The 23636-nt window shown below is 41.3% G+C and overlaps 3 protein-coding genes across 5 annotated transcripts; 1 reads left to right on the top strand and 2 right to left on the bottom strand.

The window, feature by feature from the left end:
- Positions 1 to 930: 930 nt before the first annotated feature.
- Positions 931 to 15628, bottom strand: LOC107036072 (protein dopey-1). The gene is made up of 8 exons (XM_015253806.1): positions 15554 to 15628; positions 14060 to 14234; positions 13017 to 13396; positions 5647 to 12004; positions 4915 to 4926; positions 4530 to 4697; positions 4343 to 4454; positions 931 to 1920 (listed from the first exon to the last, which is right to left on the bottom strand). Exons 2-8 carry the CDS (start codon positions 14113 to 14115, stop codon positions 1714 to 1716), a joined length of 7293 nt encoding a protein of 2430 aa, XP_015109292.1. The 5' UTR covers positions 14116 to 14234; positions 15554 to 15628; the 3' UTR covers positions 931 to 1713.
- Positions 1763 to 4131, top strand: LOC107036073. Of its 3 annotated transcripts, none has more exons than XM_029125937.1 (3): positions 1763 to 1922; positions 2256 to 2771; positions 3413 to 4131. In XM_029125937.1, exons 2-3 carry the CDS (start codon positions 2714 to 2716, stop codon positions 3835 to 3837), a joined length of 483 nt encoding a protein of 160 aa, XP_028981770.1. In that variant the 5' UTR covers positions 1763 to 1922; positions 2256 to 2713; the 3' UTR covers positions 3838 to 4131. The 3 variants fall into 3 exon arrangements, with proteins under 3 accessions (XP_028981770.1, XP_015109294.1, XP_015109293.1); XM_015253808.2 differs by having other exon boundaries at positions 1782 to 1870; positions 2259 to 2771; XM_015253807.2 differs by having other exon boundaries at positions 1798 to 1870.
- Positions 15629 to 16044: 416 nt separating the features above from the next.
- LOC107035987 lies at positions 16045 to 23059 on the bottom strand. The gene is made up of 4 exons (XM_015253661.2): positions 22946 to 23059; positions 21997 to 22468; positions 20336 to 20948; positions 16045 to 19617 (listed from the first exon to the last, which is right to left on the bottom strand). The coding sequence occupies exons 1-4, from the start codon at positions 22976 to 22978 to the stop codon at positions 17271 to 17273; spliced, it is 3465 nt and encodes a 1154-aa protein (XP_015109147.1). The 5' UTR covers positions 22979 to 23059; the 3' UTR covers positions 16045 to 17270.
- Between the last annotated feature and the right edge of the window lie 577 nt (positions 23060 to 23636).

Below are 23636 nucleotides of genomic sequence, written 5' to 3'. Positions count from 1 at the left end.
TGCGTACAGGCGCAGTTTAAAATGTTAAATAATTCTTATTTATTATTCATCTTCACGCGTGTGTAAAATTAATTTTCACGAGTGTTCTGACCCCTCAGTCTTTAGAAGTGGGGCAAGACAGCATGAGGAGGTGGTTTATAATTGACTAAAACAATTTTGCATCGAAGTGGAACGATTGGATGAAACAGGCCGACTTTGATCGTCAATAAGTCGAGAACTGCTGAGTGGAATTTCTCGATGTTTTTTTCGTTTTCAAGGTATTTTTTCAAGTTTTAAAATGAGACGTAACTCGTCTGAATCGCATCGTTGAGTCTGGAGATATTGAAGATTAAAGAAGGCCTGTTTCAACTCTTTGATTCATGACGTTTAACCACTTCAATGCACAATTAATAAATTAATCCCCTAAAAAATCAGATATGCGCCTCAAATATTCCATCTTTTGCACTAACTTACGTGTACAAAAATAATTAATTATCCCTCGATTGCAATCTCCAATTTCAATAAAAAATTACATTATCAAAACAAAGGAGAACATTAATTTACATGAATTGACAGGTGCACATGTATACAAAATGTTATACATTATTGACGATGATTATTATTATGTATATTTCGAGTGTTGTATGTAGACTGCAGTATCATAATCACTTCGCGTTGGGGAATTTAATTTGCGCCATGGGAAAAAAATCATCTCCATATTTTGAAATTAAATTTTTTTCACGTTCATTAATTACGCAGTAATCAATGATTTTTTGAGGAAATATCAAGACTTTTCGAAAATTTGGTGATATTTTTTCATGTCTCGTGACATTTTCATCTAAACCCATTAATTAGAAAGATAATTACGTGATTAAGAGAGCGAAAATTGAAATTAGTGAATTGATTCAATTTTGTTTTTTCGTAATTATCTCGGTAATGAGTTTATTAACAAAAAATATCATAAAAACTTTTTGTAGCTCATGAAATTCCCCACAAAAATGTTTTATGACATTTTTTCCTGAACCCACTCCTTACCACGATAATTTCATAATTGTCAAAACGAAAAGTGAAATTAATCAGTTCATTTCATTCCGTCCATTTCGCAATTATCGCAGTAATGAGTGATTTTACGAGAAAATGTCATAGGAACTTTTTTGTAGCTCATGAAATTTCCTACAAAAATGTCTTATGCTATTTTTTCATAACCCCTCTCATCACCGAGATAATCAATAATTTTTCCATTTCCCTAGGACTTTCTTCAACTTAAATTGAAGAAATGTCGACAGTTCTCTTGAATATCAATGCAATTTTTTTTCCCACGTACAAAAATTCCCCATTATAATCCATTGACGTTAAAACGTCAACGGATCGTCCATCATCAAATATCTATTCACAACCGAATGAGGAGACGAGTGAGAAGCTTTACGTAATTGCACTAAACACTTTTTCACCGTTTTTCCTTGAACGTTACCTTATAATTAACGATTTGCATAGTTACAAAGATCATTAGAATAAATACGAGTGTCAGATAACCGTGTGGAGTAGCAAAAGATACGATGGCACCATCATTGGTTGATTACAACAAAATGAATTCTATTCATCACAATTTATCCATGATAAAATTATTATCGATTATTGTTGATTGATCAACGACTGAACATTACCAGCATGCTGTCGTGTTTTTGATCAGATATATTATACAAATGTACGGTCAGTGGGATTATTTTTATCCTATTATCTGGGTGGAACTGTTGGCATCTGCTCGAGAAAGTCCTGCTCGATTACAGTCTCCAGTTGCGTTATGTTAAGCGGTGCATCCGAGTCGTTTGATCGGCAGCTTAGGGTTGAGAAAAAATTGTGTAGATCTTGGAGGGAACGTATGCGATTCGATGTGAGGATCAGTTCGCCTGGGGTCACTTTTACTGGTGGACTTTCGTTAAACTGTGAACAATTCAAAAACTGACTCTTATTTTTTGCTGTTATCTCGATAACTACTGGATTTATCGAGAAATGTCATAAAAACTTTTTTGTAGGGGAGAAAATTCTGCAAAAAAAATTGTATATGACGTTTTTTCGTAGGACTAATAATTAGAAAGATAATTAACAAAATAGCAAACGTATTTTTTGGTGAATCGTTCAATGAATGTTTTGGAATTTTTTTAATTAGTCAATTATCTCAAGTACGAGTGAATTTAGGAGAAAATGTCATATATGTTTTTTGCAGAGAATTTAATTCCCCACATAAAATCTCTTCTCACATTTTTCTCTAAATTCAGCAGTTACCGAGATATTGGAAAAACAAACGTCCCAAAAATTGATTTAGCGAAAAAAAAACTGTTTTCATCGTCAAAAATATTGTCATAATCGAAATTCGAAAACCGGAAGTGTTTCAAATGCAAGACATTACCTCCAGTGTAGGGTTATTGGCTTAGATACAAAAATAAACTCAACAAGTATATATAAAACATCACTAGGCACTGTACCAAGCTCGTGGTGAATTTTCCGCAACTCTTCGCTTTTCAGCTTAAGTTGAAAATAGTCATGCCAACACTTGTAAACCAATCTCTCGGTCTTTGTTCTCAAATGTGTAAAGAATACACCGTGACGAGGATTATTCAGTAATTTACAATGTCAGTGGAGTGTACCAGTGAGTTTGAATTTACAAAGTGTGTTGAGAGGCTGTCAGTTTCTGGTGATTATGATAAATCGATTGATAAATTTGTGATGAACAACAATGGATAAGACTGCTCTACTAATTATCGTTGTTATCACTTCAATGTTCGTTAATTCACGTGAGTAATTGACTAATCAACAATTCTTTAGTGAAAGAATAAGAAAAAAACATGAACAAAAGGGAAAAAGTCATGAATAAAAATAATCACGTGAGTAATTGTTGAATTGTCTCGATTACAAGGGGTTGTAGGAGAAAATGTTCAACGATTTTTTTGTGTAGAATTTTACGGGCTACAAAAGAGGTCTTTAGACATTTTTTCCTAAATCCACTCGTTACCCTGATAATTGCCAAGTTTATAAACACGATAAATTCAAATATTTTTTTTGTCTACTAATAATCCAATTATCTCAGCAATGAGTGGCTCTACGAGGAAAAGTGAGAGAACCTTTTTTGTAGAGAAATAAATTCCCTACAAAAAATGTTCAGTGACATTTTTTCCTAAACCCACGCATTCCCGAGATAATTTCTGATTTAGGAGAAATCAAAATTTCCGCTCACTGAATTATCAAATTCTCTCTCAAAATGTTCAATAAAAACCGGTAAAAGAATATTTCGACGCATATTCATGTCTTTAGAAATGAATTCTTGTTTTTGTTCGTTCGTTTTTTTCCCCTCTATAACATCGGAATTAATTGGCAGTCACCCACGTGTCTAATTCCCATTGATTGACCCCAATTAAGCCCTCATTTTTCCACTCAGAATACACAGATGACTCCGATTACGACGATTTCCCCATCTACGAGGACTTGAACGACGGAATTCTGGAGTCCCAAGGGCCCGACGACTTCTACATAATCCCCGAGGATGATGTGAACGATAAAAAAGCGGAGATTCCCTCGAGGGAGAAAAAATTACCAGAGAAAAAGTATCAGTACACTAAACACCGAATTCCGGGGTATGACTACGACGAGTTGGATTTTATGGACGAGGGGAGTGTGAAGAGGTGTGATGAGAGATCTGTTTGGACCCACTGCCTCTGTCAATTCACTTGCACCTCCAAAAATACTGTGGACTGTTACACACCTTGCAGGAGTGGGTGTGAGTGCAGGGAGGACTTTGTTTTTGATGAGGAGAGTGGAACGTGCGTTTATCCGGATCAATGTGTAGATTTAATACGAATTTAATCAGGTTTTAGCTATTCTAGGGGAATTAATTGTGGCTAATGAATTATTTTTTTTTATTCTTGATTTTTTCATTTTGTTAAGTGTTGATTTATCTTGAGAAATAGGGGGAAATGTTGGAGACGATTTTATGCAGGAAATTTCGCGATTTAAAAATTTGTTTTTAAACATTTTTGGATGATTCCAATAGCTTTGGAGGAATTTGCAAAATTGTTTGGAGATTTTTTGCACTAATTGGTGATAAATTAAATTTGTAGACTATTTTGTGAATATCTGAGAAGGGGTTTAGAAGAAAATGTTAAACGACATTTTGTGGAGAATTTTATAAGCTGTGGAAATCGACTTTTGATAATTTTTTAAATTCCATTTTGATGTTTCCAAAATTGTTTAGAGGAATTTCTTGAACTGAGTTGAATAAAACAAAATTTCACCATTCGTTTTAAAAACACTCGTTCTCGAGTTAATCTACAATTTTCTCTCACTAATACGAATTTAATAATTGATTTACCTTCAAATCCATCAATTTTGCTATTCTCGTAATATGTGGTACAAAGTCTGACGATAGATTATTGTTCTCGAGTCTTCCAACAGCTGCATCGCCCACAAATGCCCACCGATACCTGCAAAAAATCGTTGAAATAATTAAAAAACAATTTTAAAAAGCCTAAATAATTTTTTAAAAATATTTCACTTACATTTGGAATTGTGGGAGCTTGTGGGCTGGCAGTAGCAGTGCCAGATCGAGTAATTTGGCAGCTGCCAGCTGCAATTGGAGCCAGTGTGGGTGTCCATGGGCCTGAAGACCATTGTTGGCATTGACAGCCCACGAGGAGTCCAACGCAGACAGCAGTTTAATATGAGAACTAACGAAAAAATAGAGAAAAAAATTGTAAACGTCACTTCTACCTCTTGTTAACTATTTGTTTCTTATTTATAATTATTGAATAAATAATGACATGAAGCAAACAGGGTCACACAAGCAATTCTCTCCGTAAAACTTAAGCTATTGATCCATGTTATTGATTTCAATTCATTCAACATCACTCAACCGAAGTGCCATTTCTTAAAAATTCTAATTACCTGCTCTGACGACTGCCATCCCCAACACCGCAGATATTTGCCAAAAACAGATCCATAAAACAAAACATCACGTGATTAATTGTTTTTTTTTTGTTAGGTAATGATGAACGATAAAGGCAAACAGAAAAAAAGATCGTTCCAATGATTAAGTTAATTGGAGTCGTACGAATACCCAAGCAAAAGAAAGCTCTGATAAAAGGGAAAAGATGATTGTTAATCATGAATTATTATTTTTTAATTGATGAAAAGATGAAGGGAATTAGTTCTAAAAGTAGAATAACAGAGGATGAACAAGCAGTTGAAAATAAATTCAGTGAAGTGGTAAATCTTCGATATCTTGCGAACGAATGATGCGATTCCAACGAGTGTTAGCTAATTTCAAAGCCACTGAAAACCCCTTTAAAATGAGTCCAGATATTAAAAAATCCACTCTGCGGATCCAGAGTTATGGATAATTGAAGACAAACTAATTCCGTAGCTGTTTAAATCGATTGAAAAAAAGCACTTGCAGTTTATTTTGGAAATATCTCCGAAGGGAAGCGGTTTATCACTAATTCACCAAGAGACTTTTTTGTAGCGAATTTAATTCCCCACAAAAAACGTTATATGGAATTTTCCCCTAAACCCCCTCATTCTCAAGCTGTCTCGAAAAAACGGAATCGAAGATTTTCCATCGCTCTCCACGACTTCCAGCCCCTCCACCATAAACCCCAGGGAAACCCATTGAATTACCTGAACTCCTCGCTGTCTGTGTTCAACTGCTCCTCGATATGCAGGAAAACCTGCACGAGTTCGCTCACAATGACTGGCCACAGTGAAGTCGCGTGCGACGGTGACATTCTCAGCAGTAGCACCCTGAAGCACAAGAAAACCTGCGCCTGAATCGAGGGAACGACCTGGGGCAGCCTGAGGCTATCGGCAAGCCTCTCCTGAATGTCTGGCATGTACTTGTGATACTGATCAGTCTCACTGCACAGTATCACAAAAGCCAGCCTCTTGAGGAGCTGCGCCCTTTGCTCGTACTCCTGCTCCTTGGACGAAAAAATACTGATGCCCCCGCCCTGAGCGATCGACACTCGATTCATCAAGTCCCTGAAGGTGGTGTTGTCATGGGTCATGAGATTATCAATGATAGTCCTCCAATAGGGCAGACAGGCGGCTGTCATCTGGAAGAATGCGGGATCCAGGAGAAGATCAAGAACATCTTTTCTCCAGGCTTTTCTCGTGTACTGATACCCCGACAGAGAGCTCAGCAGTTGAGAGCACGCGATGAAGGACGATATGTTCTTGATGGTGTGATTCTTCAGATAAGGAGTGACATTGTACATTAAATTCGTCAGTAGTGTCACCACCCTCTCCTTCTCCTGGGACCCATAGCTGACGTCCAGGAGAGGAGCTAGAATTTCGGCTAGAACCCCTTGTGCCTGAACACTGAACGCAGAATTCGGTGGTGTCCCAGGCACAGTACTGCCCTCAGAGCTCCCCTCATCATGCACATCCTCTCGAACAGCCAGATTTCGTCGTAACCAGGTTGTCTGCTCGAGACAGGCCCCAGCAATCTGCGAGCAAGACTCAACAAGTTTAGCTGATATGTCCTGCAGCTCCCTGATGTCCTTCTTCTCGTGCATCGGTGGGCACTTCTGAATGTACTCATTCAAAATGGCTAGAAGAAGAAACTGGGCAGGTGCAGTGAGGGATAAACCGTCCTTGAGAAGCCCCAGGAGAGACCCCCAGGACTCGGACAACGACTGATTGGAGTTGCTCTGCATGTAAACGTACAGCAGTTCGAGGACAGAAACCTCGAGGGAGAAGTCCTGCTTGACACCGTGGATGGGAGGTGGTGTCTTTATGACTTGATTGACTGTCTGGACTAGGGTGTCAATTGGCATGACTCTTATGGCACTCACGAGGTCCACCATGACTTGCTGATTGGGACAGGCTTCAGGGAGAACTCTCTTGCCATTGGAGCTGGGTCCCCTCCTCTCGTGCCAAGCCACTGCGATAGCTGCGAGAAAATTGACACCGTGGTGGAAGGAAATGGGGGAGAGGAGCTCCAGCAACTGGTGCTTGACGACCCTGGGACTGCCCACCACACAGCTGGCTTGCTCGTTATCTTTAGTTGCTAGTACCGCCTGCCAGAGGGCAGCCAACGAGGCGATTATCCTGGGAAGATGACTCAGAGCTGTTCTTCTTGCGTGCAGATGCTGCTCACTGGGTTTGTCCTTGGGATTGGACTCGTTGCCGAGGGGTGTCGGTGTGAATACGTGAATGAGGTTGTTGAATATCTGACTGGGGTTGGCACCGGGCACACCAGCCTGGAGGGCTCCACTGAAAGGTGGGTTGAAGGAGAAGCTGATTTGCTGGGAACTGTCTAGAAGGCAGTACTGCAGGAGAAAGGTTAAAGCCTCTAGGTGCGTCACTGTGTAGTCCGCAGGGAGACAGCACTCAACTGAGCTCAGATCAATCAATTTACCCCCTGGAACCCCCTCCTGGGGCACGTAATACGAGGCGAGATGCTCGATATTACAGCACAACTGATGAATTACTGAAGTCACAACTTGGGTGAGTGAGGCCCCCATGTAGGGAAGACTCGAGGTAACTGAATTGGTCCAGTGCTGGTGGAGATGTCTCATGTGATCCAGCTGCAAGGCACTCAGGATGCTAGCCAGGAACATGGGTTGCTGGGGAATTGGAGCCCCTGGAATGTACTCCAGGGAACTTCCCGATAAATTTGGGGCTGATTTCGTCGGGGTACAGGGGGCCTGCGGCGTCTGGGGCACGTCGTCACCCTTCTGCGCAGTGCACTGGTACTCGAGCATCGTCAGACTCAATACTAATCTCAAGAGTTGAATCTGAAAGGCTTCGGTGTGATCAGAACTACGGAATTTGCACTTGTTGACGTCTGTCTCTGAGACGGGATCGTTGAACATGACAATCTCCTCGGTGAAGGTGAAGAGTTCGTCGCTCTCCTTTTGCGTGTTCTTCATGTTGAGGACGGAGGAGACTAGGCAGTGGAGGGCAATCTTCTGGACCTTGCACTTTGTCAGGAGGTCGATTATGTAGCAGCTGAAGCCCTTACCCGATTCTCGGACTATTGATATCAACTCGGAGAATATCAGGGTCAGGAGTTCAGCACTTGCCAGCTGCACCTGACGATTACCCGCTATTTCCTCCTGTGTCAGTCGCATCTGTCCGAGATTAGGGTAGTAGCTTCTTATCAGATAAAGACAAACGATTATCAGTACCTCCAGGTACATCGAGCTTCGGTACGTCGCCAGGAACTTTGTGCTTGCCACGTCCCCATAAAATCCCCTTCCCAAGACACTCTTTCTGTGTCTCGCCAGGAGATTCAGCAGAGGCGTCGCTTTCGATGCATTGGAGATGCCTGTCGTTGCTGATGCGAAGAGGAACATCCGGGTGTTGGTCACCAATTCACTGCGCAATGTTCTCAAAGCGTACAGTGTTCTCGTTGAGTCGTAGACGCCGCAGTAAAGAAGCATGTGCGAGTGGAGGTTGTGGACGCCAACACCAGAGGCGCGTCGGTGCCCATTGTCCAATTGAACGGACTCGTCGGACGCTTTTGTCGGCTCCATGTACTCACACATCTCAAGGACCTTGTCGACTACCTCGTTGAGGACCTCCTCGACGACGCTTATGCCACTGGAGTTGGAAAAGTACTCCTCAGCGGTGGTGCTGACGTCAAGCTCACCGTCCTCGTCGCCCATCGTCCAACTGGGGACACCTATGTTGTTCTCGTAGGTCGACAGCGAGTCGTGGAGATCGTAGTTCGTGGAGAACTCATTCGTACTCAAGTACTTGCCCTTGAGCAGGGTTCCTGCCACCTCTCTCGCACTTCCTGAGAGGATGGCCAGGGGTTCTCTCTTGGATTTCTGCTTACCACTGTCGACGCTGTTCGACTCTAAACTGTTGGATATCGAGTCTAGGGATGAGCCCAGCTCTTTGGAGACCTTCTTCAGATTGGTCTTGTCTCTTCCCTTGGAGGTGGAGCCCGCGGTCTCGAAGAGGCTGTCGTCGAAGCTACCCGAGGACCTGTTCTCCAGGGGCTTCTTGAATCTCGTGGCGTTCTTGAAAAGCTCCACGGGAATTGCCGACTTTCTCGTCTCCTCGTCGTTCAGGGAATCGAGGGAATTTGTGGTGCAGTTGACGGACAGGGGATTCACGAAAACCGAGATGTTCTTGTTCTCGGATATGCTTGGAGGCACTTCCAACTCCTTCATGAATTGATTTCTCTCTGTTACGTACTGGTTTCCCTTGTCGGTGTTGGCTAGTGTCGTCACCGCAAAGATCCTCTTGACTTTCACCGGGTTTATAGCCTTCTTCTTCTTTCTTCTCTTCGTCTTTTTGTCGTCCTCATTGGAGTCTGAGACGTGATAGATGACGTTACCGTCGACAGAGCTGATGGCGTAGATCTTCGCAGCCCCTTCGGAGTCGTCCTGCACCTCTGATTTCTCCTCGACGTCGTTCTTCGTGAAGACGGTGTTGCTGTGCTGAATGCTGACGTGAAGAACACTCATTCTGGAGGTGGAGGGGTCCAGCAGCATCATGAGAACTGGATCAACGACCCTGGCGATGTCCCCCCTGACGAGGGAGTGCAGCAGCCAGGATTGGGCATGAAGTTTGAGGGGAGAATTGTCAGACAATTGAAGATTATCCAGCATCTTCAAGAGGCTTTTGTCGAAGCTCTTCGAGGATCTCCTCAGCCTCGAAGTGATCTCGATCTCTCGCCCCAGGTGCCACAGGGTGGAGAACCTTTTGAAGGCCTCTATCTTCCTCTCTTGATTATTGAATGTCAAAGCAGAGCCAATGACATCCTCAACGGCGTCACACGTCTGGTGGATGGAGTTGTGGAGCTCGTGGAGGAGCTCCACACACCTCAGACGGTATTTGTGAGCTGGCAGCTCGCCCAGGTGATGCCAGAGGGAGTGGGCCAGTGCATGGAAGACATTTGTGTACTCAGTCAAATAAGAAATGTGCCATTTCTTGAGGAGAGGGACCATTATAACTGGGGTGACACCTTCTCCTGAGGTCGAGGGAGAGGACAGGTCACTCTGGGCTGCTGACAAGGCTATCAGGTCAAGCAGGGTTGATATGCTGATCAGCTGGAGGGAAGGCTGTCTTCCAAGCCAGCAGGCACAGACAGTGAGCACCTGCAGCCACCCTGGGAGGCTCTGCTTGATGGGCTCCTCCTCCTGGAGGACGTCCCCAGGTTCGTAGTACGTTGGGAAAGTTGATAACTCCACTAACAACGAAGAGGAGATCCTCAGGATGTCCTCCCAGCTGTCCTGGTCCACCGACGTCAGATGATAGTTGTATTTTGGCTCTTCCTCCAGGTCCACTGGCGACAAATCCTTGTAGGTGATCCCGTCATCTTCACGAGCCAGCCTCGACGACAGAATCATCTCCAAGTGGCGTGAACGTTCGTCGTAATCCTTGGGGGTGGAGACTATCAACTCCTCGAACATGTCAGAGACCCTTCGCTCAGAACCGAGGATCCTCTCGCTGATGAGTTTCACGTAGAATTGTTCGAAGGTCTTGAGACATTTCTCCAGCATCGTGTGCTGGGCGTGGAGACCTGGGGATGGAGATCTCGTGATGGAGGTGTCCACGTCGTTTGGCTTGAGCTCATCGTAAGTAATCGACGAATCGTCCAGGGCTTTCAGCTTGGATTCATCAGTTATGATCACAGATATGTTTGTCACGTCCTCTGGTCCCATTTCACTGAGCTTCGAGACACTTTTGCTAGACTTTTTACGAGATTTCTTCTCGCGTTTGGGAGCACCTCCGGAGTTCGCTCGCCTCCGAGGACTGGGAGTGCGTTCAGGGAATGACGGGGTTTTCTGTTTGTTTAGTTTAGAGTCTGATTGACTCTTCTCCAGGGGAATCGCGGTGAGAGCGTCCTGGGAGGGCTGACACTCCTGTTTTATCTCCTCTTGTTTTTCTGATTGTGGAACTGTGATTATTGGCTGCACTTTAGACAGAATTTTCCTGCACAAGGAGAGACTTCTCCCTATCTCCTGTGGTGTGAATACGTGTAATCTTGACGACAATTTATTTATTATCCCGTGAAACATCTCGGGGAGGTGCTCGGAAGGGGTGTCTATGAAGGCATCCACCGAGACTGTCTCCAGCAAGAATTCTGTCAGGTGGCAGACCTCCAGGAGTCCAGGCATCCCCGAGGATACTGGCTTCACCCCGTCGCCTTCAGGGGGTTTTGATCCTTTTTCCTTCGTGTCGCAAGCCTGATCGAAGAGGTAGCCACAGTGCACCCAGACGTAGGAGGGCTCCAGCGTCGAGAACAAGAGGTTTGCAGACTTGACGACTTCGTGGGACTTGAGGGGTTTCTCCAGGGATTGAGAGCACGCGTTGTAGAAGGTCCTGAAGACCTCGTAGAGAATGTCGTCTAGGATCACAGGGCCAATGTCAGGCTTGTCTAGGAGGGAGACCAGGATTCTGTAGGGCTTCAAGTCCAGGGGGTGGTCCTCGCAGACCTGTTTCAGGGTGTTTTTGATGGCCTCGATCAGCATCTTCTTGGAGAAGGTGTCGAAGTACGAGGCTGCTGATGCCACCTCCTCGGGTTCCAGTTTCTTCTTGAGAATTGAATTGCTGACTTCGGTTCCCAGTAGCCAAGCGAATAGTCTTCGGTTCAGGCTCATGTCTCTTCGGAGGATTGTCGTGAGGGCTGAGGTCAGCAGGATCACCATGTCCTGGTGGTTAAGCTGGCTGTTGTGGACGGGAAAACCTATCAGGAGGAGGTCCAGGGCACTTCGTTGAACGAGGACTGAACTGTCTTGGACGCCTGCACACAGGGCTGAGACCATTATGTCGGGGTTGGTGCCCATTATGAAGAGCTGGTCGTCCATCGGGAGCTTCTTGTTGAAGTGCGAGAGGACGAAGGAGATGGCGGGGAGACGGATGCCTGAGTTGGACGCCAGGCAGTCCCAGAGGCAGGCGTAGAAGTGCGGGGGACCCACCCCCTCGCAGACCTTCTCCAGGAGGGAGTTGGTGCGGTCGAAGTGGTCTGAACCTTCCTCGAGACCTGGGAGGACTCCTGAGAGGAAGCCAGAGAGACCTGGAAGGAAACAGGGCTTCAGTTCTTGGGCGGGGAACTGCTGTACGAGGAAATTATCAGACTTTGGCGTAATTATTAACTTTGAATAAGCTAATTTTTAATATTACTCAAGAATTTTTTAATTATTAAATTAAGCCTCAATTAAATCCTGAATCAAATTCCGAATTGCGAATTCAGATTCCGAATTATTTACTCAACAGTTAATTAACAATTCCATATGATCAATTATTTAATTCAGATTCAATTGAAAAGTGTGAATTATTAATTATTTTATCATTTTTGAAATTTCAATGAAGATAAGTAAATTTTAATTATTGAAAGGTGCAATTGACTATTAAACGATTAATTTTTCATTTGTGAATTTGTTTCTTTAATTATTCAAATAATCGTCAATCTTTCAAAGTGAATTAGTGATTTATAACATATTTAAGAATTCGAAATATTTATTTGATGATTAATGAGTTTTATTAACGCCTCTCTCTGCTGCAAAATTATAAAATTTGAATGAATTGTCTCATTTTGAAAAATGCAGACGAATTTTGGCAATTAAAATACGATTGACGAATATTAACAGTTATATTCGGGTTATTTTATCATATTTTCGTTCAAGTGGAATTATTAAATTTTGGATTAAAGTCAAAAAATATTTCTTTTTGGCTCATAAAATTTATATTTTTTGACATTTTTTCCTAGAACCTTTTTCACTCTATCGTCAAATTATGAAATGAACAATTTCTCTTATATCTTTGATTCAATTACACAATTTCGATGAATTTCCCTCTGCCAACATCAACCTTTAATTAATTTCTCATTCAGTAAAATTACACTTTTTTATTACTTTCCTAATTAATTAAATAGAATGAACAAATCAATCAATCCCAACAGTAATTACAATTCATCAGTTATCGATTAATATCAATATCAATAATCAATAACTAATGAATTATCATTCAATGATAACAGTAATTTAAAAAACTAAAGAATGATGGAGAGATTGAATAAAAATAATCACCTGGACGAAGACGTTCCCCCAAAGGAACAAAATGTGTCTCGTAAACAGTGAGTAGAGTGGGACGAACGTTCATCGCGGCATGCCCTAGCAGAGGGAAGAGCCCTGCGCTGTAGATGAAGAGCTCGTGGGAGAGACGATTGGTCCCCATGCACTTGAAGATGACGTCGTACGTCTCCAGGGCCTTCAGGTGGACCCCTGAAGGGAGGGCTGGGTGCATGCATTGCGCTAGGCGTTTTGAGATCTTTATCCGGCGGGGAATCACTGGGAATTTCAAGTTACTTAAGAGGACTTTGTTCAGCTTCCCGAGGGCCGATATTAGGTCCGCCCACTCGCTCGTGTACTCGAAGTTCTTGAGGGCCTTGTCCACTGATGACACGTAACTGGAGAAAATTTTGCTGATAAGTTTTCAGGGGTGAGGGAACGGGAAGATCTTGGGGGAAATTATATTGTTTAATCGTTGAAATTGAAGAATTGTTGATTCGTTTTATTGGACAGGGCACTATCATATATATTTTTGCTCATGAAATAATTGAATTAAGCATGAAAAACTTGAAATAAATTCATGAAGATTTTTTAGAGGAGAGGAGAATTACAGAAATCATTACACGAATAAAATAATTTAGTTTAACGTGGAGATTATTATTATTAGTTTAGAGTTTGGTGACTGAAGAAATTTAATTGATTAATCGTTAAAATTGAAGAATTGTTGATTGTTTTTTTTTTTGAGGCATGAGGCAAACAAAATTTTATAAAAACATTTTTTTCATGAAAAAATCATGAAAAAAATCGTGAAATTTATAAGGAAAAAAACTCTTAAAGAGAAAAATATTTGGAAACAAATTCAATAAATCAAATTGACCAGTCGTTTAATGTATTATTATCTCGATGAGTCGATTAGAAAGTTTTGTAGATAAAAGATCTTAAATTTCCTGGTAAAATGCCTCATTATCGAGATTTTTTCGTGTTTAAAAGGATGAGAAAAATTCAATTGTTCTGTTTTGCTCGGTGGGTTTTTATTATTCATTATTTGTTGGGGTACTCACACTCGATATTTCGAGTCCTTCATCAACTCATACTCCTCCAGTGCTATCGACCCCATGATTCCACTTTTCTCCTTCAGATTTGAAGGGATTTGGATCTCAAATAACGTTTTTCAGGATTGAAAACCACAAGTTTCCGGCATTACTCGGTGACACATCTGGTTCTGACGTTCTATCACTTTGAAAGACCATCAAATATAAAGTTATAGCATTTTCACATGGGGAAACATTATTAATTATCTCAAGTTGAAGAAAAAATCGTTTTAAAAGTGAATGGAAAATCCTAAACCATCAAAAATAATCATTTTGGATCATCAACATCATTAGCGACTGATTTTAATAATCAAGAAAAATATTTTGGAAAAAAAAATGTTTTTTGCCATTTTTTGCTAAACTTCTAGGTCCACTTCCAAAAAACGAAAAACTCCAAAAAATTCGTGTACTGAATTTTCCAGATATCTCAAAAACCATTGAGTTTATAAAAAAATATCAAAAAATCATTTTTACACAGAATTAAATTTTCCACAAAAAACCCTTCTGAAATTTCCGCCTAAACCCACGTGATACCGAGATAATTCACCCCCTAAAGCATCGACATCAGTACGTCAATAATGTCGTTTCACTCCGGAACTGCTCCAATACCTTTCCTCCAAGAAAATCTCTCACAACTACACTATTTACCTCAACTTATGACCCTGAACTTCTCCAGAAGCTCTAAATCCCCAAAAACACAGAAGAAACCTAAAAAATTCCTTCACGAAATTACGAAAATTAACAATTCCAAAGTTTCCATTTTTGTTGATTATTTATAAAGCCATTATAGATCATCTGATCCATTAAATAATATCAAAAACCTGAAACTGTAGAGAACTCAATTTTTACAAAAGAAAAAATCTTTCTGCCATTTTCTTCTACATTTGCAAAAAAAATTAAAAATTCCAAAAAGTGCGTCCACCGAATTTTCCAGATATCTCGAAAACCACTGAGTTTATAAAAAAATATCAGAAGATCATATTTACACAGAATTAAATTTCCCACAAAAAATCTTTGTGACGTTTTCCCCCAAACCCACGTGCTACCGAGATAAATACCCCCTAAACCGTCGACATCAGCACGTCAAAAATGACGTTTCACTCCGGAACTGCTACAATAACTTTACTCCACGGAAGTCCCCCACAATTGCACTATTTTCCTCAACTTCTGACCCTGAAGTCCTCCAGAGACTCTAAATCTTCAAGAATACAAAAAAAGAAACATAAATTCCTCTGGTCAAAGACGACAGATTGAAAACCTATAATCTACATATCACTCGACAAATCACCAACCGAATAATCTCCGCGAACGATTGTCCAGATATCTCCATTGTCCTATCATAATTCTACCCAAAATAATATCTCCAGACATGAGTCAACCGAGATAAACTCTACCTCAGTCCCATTCTCACTTGGGATAAACGTTAAATCTCATTTCTTTGATGTCATTAATGTTATACTGCACCTGACAGAGATGAGTGGCATCGTTGCACAGTGTTAATCAATCACTAAGGTCAAACGATTCACCACGAGACCGACAACATATTTTATCATTCGGTTTTTCCTCAGCTGGCTTCTCAGGTTTTATGTACAACCGAGTATATTATGTACCTGATATTTACAATTGTTATATCGGAGTGGAACTAACGACGTGTCTTCGGGAGAGGGTTTGGTTGGGTTCTCTAGGGTACGGAGCCAACGGAAGAGGTCACTGGGTGGAAGTTCTGGGGGGAAATGACAATTTTTTTAAATAGGAATGGATTTTTTCATTTTTTTTCTTTTTTATAAAAACGTGAAAATTGCATTTTTGGGATAGTTCCTGATCAAATGAAGCGATTTTCATGAATTTTTAGTCGTTTTGAAGAGCAGGAGTCTTAAAAATATACGACGGATGTTCACCCCGTGCAAAATTGGCTTTCGATGAAAAAGTGATATTTTTTAAAAATTGACATTTTCCAAGAATATAAAAAGAGTTTTATTGGTTTTCGTTCTGTTACAAAAGTATAAAATTATTATTTATTTGATGTCTTCTGATCAGATAATACAGAGTTAATAAACACTTGGAAATGTGAGAAAATTGTCGATTCTCAGGCTGCAAATGTCCACATATTAATTACTAAAATCAAGTTATTTTACCTCATTTTCATGTGAATGAAATTAAATGTCTGTCTTTCGTAATTATTTCGAAAACCATCAAGTTCACGAGAAGACGTCTGAATATTTTATTTGTAGAGTACAAAATTTTCACCAAAAAATGTCTTTCCATTTTCCTTGAATGCCTTCAACCTGCAAATACTCGATGAATGTCAAAGATATGAAAACACCCCATGCTCCGTATAAAAAACATAAAACTAAAAAAAAACGAACAAATCTTAAACTCAAAATCAAAACATGAAACTAAATCACCAGGAACTTCAGTCCATGTCCATATTTTTCAAAACACTTAGGACACATCTCGTTGTTCTCCCTCTGACAGAATAGAAACATTATACTCGTAACATCATATTTGTCTGCAAATGTCTACATACTAACTTCTAAAATCAAGTTATTTTACCCCATTTTCATGTCAATGAAATTAAAAGTCCTCATTCGTAATTATTTAAAAAATCATCAAGTTCAAGAGAAGACGTCTGACGAGTTAATTTCTAAAGTACAAAATTCTCTCCAAAAAATGTCTTTACATTTTCCTTGAATACCTGCAAATACTCGATGAATGTCAAAGATACGAAACCCCCATGCTCCGTATAAAAAACACAAAACTAAACAAAAAAAACGAACAAATCATAAACTCAAAATCAAAACATTAAACTAAATCACCAGGAATTCTCCTTCTGACAAAATAGAAACATTATACTTGTAACATCATGCAAATATCATTTGCAAATGTCTACATATTAACTATCAAAGTCGAGTTATTTTACCCTATTTTCGTGTCAATGAAATTAAAAGTCCTCTTTCGTAATTATTTCAAAAAATCATCAAGTTCGCGAGAAGACGTCTGAAGATTTTATTTCTAGATTACAAAATTCTTCCGAAAAAATGTCTTTACATTTTCCTTGAATGCCTTCAACCTGCAAATACTCGATGAATGTCAAAGATACGAAACCCCCATGCTCCGTATAAAAAACACAAAACTAAACAAAAAAACGAATAAATCTCAAACTAAATATCAAAACATGAAACTAAATCGGCAGGAGCTCCATGAGATGGTCATGCCCATATTTTCCAAAGCACTCAGGACACATTTCATTACTCCCCTTCTTACAGACAAAGCAGTGGTATCTCCCCCCATCGAGAATAGAAACATTACACTTGTAGCAACATATCATTGAATTTCTCCGCTTCCCCTGCCGCGACCTCAGCGATTTATCGGGACTGATGAATCGACGTGTGCGAAATTTCTTTCGAGCGCTCCTCCTCAGGGGAGTGCCAGTGGCATCACTAGCCCCCTGATCATCCTCCGAGGAGCTAGCTCTCGACGAAGAATTGCTGACAGCTGTCCCCAGACCTTCATTCCCAGAAAGTTCAACTGATTCATTCCTCTTCCTCTTCAATTTCCCTTGTCTGGCGAGTCTGATCCTTTTGCTTCGCCTCTGTGGAATGTTGGTGGCATCGTCAGACGCCTCAGCATCCCCTGGAGAATCCTCCGACACAGGACTGCTGAGGGCGGTCTGCAGGTCGGGTGGAGCCAGACCATTGCTAGAGTCATCCTGCAGGGATGCATCAGGCCACCTCATGCCCTTGAACCTCCTGACATGATCCTTCGCGTCCCTCAGGTCCTTCAGGATGTCCTGGGCCAGGAGCACTGGAGGATCCTCGTTGGATCCCTCGAAGACCTTCTGCGTCTTCGTCTCCACCTTCTCCAGGCAATCTCTCGCTGCATATAATTCCTTCAGCTGTTCCCGAACAGTTTTACCTTCTCCTGGGGCAGAGGTTTGAGGAGTCGTCGAGGCTTCAGGGAGAGAAGCCTCATCTTCAACGGGTTCAGGGCTGATGATCTCTCTAGCAGCAGAAACATCCACTGCACTGAGCTCAGGGGTTTCAACCACTTCTGCACCTGCTGGAGGATCATCACTGGGTTTTCCATTCATTTTAACAGAAACTTCTGTTTCAACTTCTTCAGAATCATCAATACCCCTCGGACTGCTGGAGCCCTCGTTCACTCTATCCAACTCCAATTCAGCTTTCAATTCTCTCATGATATTCAGGTGCATTTCATCAGCATAATTCTCCCTCCCCTTCGCCATCGAACCATCAACTCCAGGAGGATTGATTGATTTCTTTTTAGGCGCATCAACTCTCAGATTTCCATTCATTCTCATTTTACCATCAGCCCCTTGACCACCTCCAGACCCTCGAGCCTCTCCTGGAGATGTTTCTCCATCAGAGCCTCCAGGGTTTCCCTCGTCATCAGAGAACTCCGCATCAACTTCCCCAAGCTTCTCCATCTCGAGCCAATCGTCGAAGGAAATTCCACACTTGACTCCATAAACCCTCAATTTTTCCTTCTCTGCATTCACCTCCTCCTGCAGCCTCTTCAATCTCAGGAGATTGTCCTCGTGCTCGTTGAAGGACTTCCTCGTGTGTCGATTCAATATTCCACCCATGTCGTTCTTCACCTTCAGCCCCACGTACCGCCTCTCCACAGCCCCCAGTTTTCTGTCTGCTTCTGAATTATTACGAAGGGCTGACGCCAATTGGGCTTTAGCTTCGTTCAATAGTCTAGTGAGGCCCACTGTCCTCCTCTCCTCCTCCTTTCTCCCTCGAGTGGCCTTCAGCAGGGGAATCCCAGGATCAACGTCCTCAGGTATTTTTATCCTCAATTCTGTGGGCAGATTGGACATGCTCTCAAACTCAATCTCGTCGTCAGCCAGTTCCAGCTCTGTCGAGGCCTTGTCCTCCTGGAGATATTCGAAGATGCTCTTCATCTGGTCAATGGCGAAGTGGTGCATCTTGAGGACCTGAGGATCAGCCTCAGGGTGGGATATAGCCTCCAGCTTCTTCACAATGCACCTGTCGACTTTGTCCATCATTGAGGTGTAGTTGTTGATGATTGTTCTGTTGATTTCGATTTTTGTTCTGAGGTTGATGCATCCGTAGGCTGACAGCTCGTGCTTGAAGGAGGTGATGAGCTCCTCTGCCTGCTCACCAGTCAGGTCGTCGCACTCGGAGATGTCTTCAGCTCCCTCGGTGGTCATTCTTTTCAGGGTCATGGAGAATTGGGGGGGATTGATGGTTCTGACTTTTGTGAGGATCTCTGTGTGGATTGCGGTGAGGTGCAGGGCTGCGTGGGTGTCCTTGTACATTCCTGGGTCGGGGTTCACGTGGGTGATGAGGGAGAAGGGGGAGGAGCCTGTGAGGGCGGCTTGGAAGAGGCTGGTGAGCATGGAGGGGGTGAATTCTTCGGGGGATTTGGGGGAGGGGTGCAGGTGGGTGTTGTAGTAGCCTCGGAGGGACTTGACCAGCGCCAGGAGACTCGTGTCCAGGGCCGGGGACTCCTGGTGGGCTGCCAGGTCGCAGAATGAGAACCTGAAGGGAGTTTCAGTGGGGGAGTTTAGATGGTCAAGTTTTTGGATTATTCTTAGGTTGGGAGTAGAGGGAATTTAATTCAGTAGCGAAGTGGTAAAACGGTTCAAGTCGACTTATCTCTTAGTTGGGTTTTTGAAGAATATCTCCGAATTTAAAGGAGATAATGAAATTTTCGTAATAACCTTTTTTCTAGAGCAAATTGAGTGCTACAAAAAAGGTTCTGACAAAAATTTAGCTATCTCCCTTCGATTCCGTGATATTCACTAAAAACTGGTCAATAGTCAAAATCGACTTAAACCGGTTTACCAATTCGTTACTGAATTCAAAATGATGATTTTGTTTGGGAATTTAATTCAAAGTGATGCGAATGATCTTTAAAGTAGTTTGAATAAACTTCAGTTGAGTCGTTGAGTATAACGAGGGAAAATGAATTTAAAAAAATTTTAAAACAATTATTTATCGTTAATAATTTTGCCCATGGATTTTAATTTTGATGAGTGTAAGATATTGATCAATCAAATTTTTTCTTCATTCATTTTTTTAAACAATTGTCAATTATCAATAATTATTCCATAATATTTCCATTCACATTACCTTTCCTTTTGATTTTACTTCCCATTTTAATCTTCAAAATTCAAGTTACTTGACACTACCTTGAAAATCGAAAAACAATTAAATTACGTGAAAAACGTATAAAAGAATAACTTGGAGGCCTCACCTGCTCATCTTCACCCTCTTCGGTTGATTGATCTCCTCATACTTCAACAGAGTAATATTGAAAATGCAGTGGGAGCTCGAGGAGTTTGTGCTCATCCTAGAATTAATTTTCTTGAGATTATTCCGGCCAATTGCGAGGACATCCCGAGCCTCAGCGACAGATCCCACGTGCAGCTGGGTCGCACCCTCGACGAGTACTTGTCCTCTGGGATTGGTATGGTACAGCAGGGGAGAATGGCTCGTCTGATAGTCGGGTGACAGCAGATCGTAGTATTGTTCTTCTCGAATTTCCAGGTACGACAGCCAAATCTCGTGCTGCGGTCCCATTCTGATGCCTGCAGGGAACACCCAGCTCTCCTCGATTGTCCTCAAGACCTTTGTGTACGGCTTCACGTGCTCGCCATACAGGGGCGACAGAATTCGCTTCTTAATCTCTTTTTCTGAACTTCTCCTTTCAGAATTCAAAGCTTCAACTTTGTTGCTGTCTGTGGGCTTGTAATTGGGGGTGGATGTAACCTCTTCCTGGGAGAAAATCATCTCCAACGTTCTCAGGATTAATCCTGGGTCAGGGGGGGACCCCTCGAGGGTGTGAGACTTTCCTGATTTTGTAGAACCTTGTGAGAAAACAAAGAGATGGAGCCAAATTAGCGACGGAGTTAAATTGATTAACTTCTGCTTCAAACATTTTCTATTACCAAATTTATCTTAAATAATATATTAAATCGCGCGAGAAAATTTTGAAAAAAATCGTGAATATTCAGCGCCATTGAAATTACATTTTGCACAGAATTATTAGTTTTTTTAAACATTCGTTGTTTAAAGAGAAGTAATTTCAATTGTTTAAATGAATTAATGAATTTGTTATGATTCAAAACGAATGATTTTTATGGGGGAAAATTTATTGTTTATAAATTATTTACAGAAAATGTTGGTAATTTAAAAAATTGCAATTTTTAATTCTTTCATCAATCTTTATCCAAAAGTTAAAAAAAAACCTGCAAATTCTCTTTACAATTATTCTCTTGAACAATAGGTGTTCGTTTGCCTAGGGCATCCTCTCCATTCGGGATACCCAGAAACAAATTACTTCTCACAAAAATTTGATAATGACAATTTTTATATTAGGCATAAAATTTTTATTCATTTTTTTCTGATTTTTTAAGATTTTTTCTACATTTTAATCTTGTCTTTAATTTCGGTAAATTAATTTTCTCATAAGACTGTTATTTTCGCACTTCTATTCAATTGAGCACGAACCCAACCACAATGTTTTTAGTCACATCAACTTTCGTTGAGAATTTATTTCAGATTTTCGTCTTCAAAATTTAAGTTATGCACATACTTTTTTAAGTTGATTTATCTCCGAATCTAAGGGAGATAGCAAAATTTTCATAGGGACCTTTTTTATAGCTCTCAATTTGCTCTATAAAAAAGGTCCTTACAATAACTTCGCTGTCGCCCTTAGATTCCGAGATATTCATCGAAAACTGGGCAATAGCCGAAATCGACTTGAACAATTTTGTTTCGCGAGGATTATTTAGAGAATAATTTCAAGAGAACTCTGTAGTTTACCAAGTTCTCCACGGAAACGATCTCCTGGCATTATTTGCTCTACCTTCCTCTCGAAGGTGTTTTAATAATTCTTGAAATTAATTTTCTCACCGTAAGCCATGACAGTTGCATTCTCCCCAGCTAGGAGATTGACCACCTGTGGCTTCACCACTCGTTCAAAAATATCTTTCTGCGTGGCACCAGCACCAAAAGCCCCGTGGAACAGGAACCTCTTCCCCACGACGTCCACATTTTTGCTCATATCCTGGTGGGCGTCTGCCAAATCCACGACAATGGCAGGATTTGCGATTTGAAAGAGCTTCAACTGCGAGGGGATGAGTTTCAGACCCTTGGGAGGGGGTTTGAGCTTAACGTAGACCTTGAAATTACTGTCTGAGGACACTCCATCACCCCCAGAGTCTGAACTCGTGCCCTTGCTCCTGTGGGATAGCCCTGATCTCTCTCGAGATTGATGAGACGTGCACAGGGAATTCCCGGACACTGGACTAAACCGCAAATTTCCGTTCACTGTTGGGCAGTTTGAGGAGTCTAGGGAAGGTTCTTTTCCCGTTCCTGACGACTCCTGAACATTTTTTTGGCATTAACTTCGCGTTCTTATTCGTCTCGGAGAGAATTATTTTCTCGTGGCTTACTTAATGTCTAATTATCTCGATTAAGAGGGGTTCTAGGAGAAAATGTCATACAATCTTCTTTAAAGGTGATAAAATTTCCAAGAAAAAAGGTTTTGTGACATTTTTCCTTAAAATAACTCGTCACTGAGATAAATGCCCGATTAATGAAAATAATGGGAAATTGATTCAATGAGAAAAAAGGCTCAATGTAAATCATCGATATCTCCTAAACCAACGATGCAATTTGCACGAGTCGAGTCTCATTTCAAAGCTTGAAAAAATATCTTGAAAATGATAAAAAAGTCGTTGAATTTCACTCTGCCGATCCCGAGTTATTAAGGATGAGGTAATTATGAGTTTTTTCATAGGTTCCAAATCTCATTCTATCACTTTCTCAATCATTTCGATCATAAATAACGATTTCTCACCTTCCGGGGAGTACTGAAAATCCCATTCCACATCTTGAATCAATTTTTTCGCACAGAAAATAGTCAAAAATAGTTCGATGCTCAGATACTATATTTTCTCGGCGGATTCTTTGTTCTAACTGGGGACTGAGGAACGAGACGACGATACTAGGAACTCCGATCTTCCGCTCAACCGTCGCCGGTGTCGGTGTTTGTTTACACTCTCCCCACTCTCGCGCGCATGAAGTGGAAAACATCCAATAATGATCTTACTCTAGAAAAAAAAGTTTGCGTGAACTTTTCTCTTCATTCGGATTTTTTTTGTAACAAAACCTTCGTTAAAAAGCGGAATGTTACGATTAGATCGACGAGATTTGAAACTATCGCTCGAAAATATTCAACGGATGGTAAGAGAGAGAGAGAGAAGTAATCACCCGGAACATGGAGAACAAGGACAACTGATCCCCGGAATTCCTTAGGGAGGTTCATCCGTTTTCGAACAATTAATTTATTTTTGCAGTTTCGAGAAAAATTGAATTATTTTCCAATTTAGCGTGAACTTATTGTGACAAAATTTTTTTTTTTATTTCTGCATTTTTGGGGCAAGTGAGGGTCACAGTGGCATTAGGCGGGCCAGACAATACAGAATCGGCGGAAAAATTCGATTTTGGCGAAAGTCGACTTTCCCCCCCAAAAAAGCCTAAATATGGCA

Source organism: Diachasma alloeum, unplaced genomic scaffold (assembly GCF_001412515.2).
Source record: "Diachasma alloeum isolate Michigan unplaced genomic scaffold, Dall2.0 Dall_scaffold_00203, whole genome shotgun sequence".
Taxonomy (NCBI): Eukaryota; Metazoa; Arthropoda; class Insecta; order Hymenoptera; family Braconidae; genus Diachasma; species Diachasma alloeum.
Note: the sequence above shows the minus strand (reverse complement) of the source record. Positions and strands in the feature narration are given on the sequence as shown.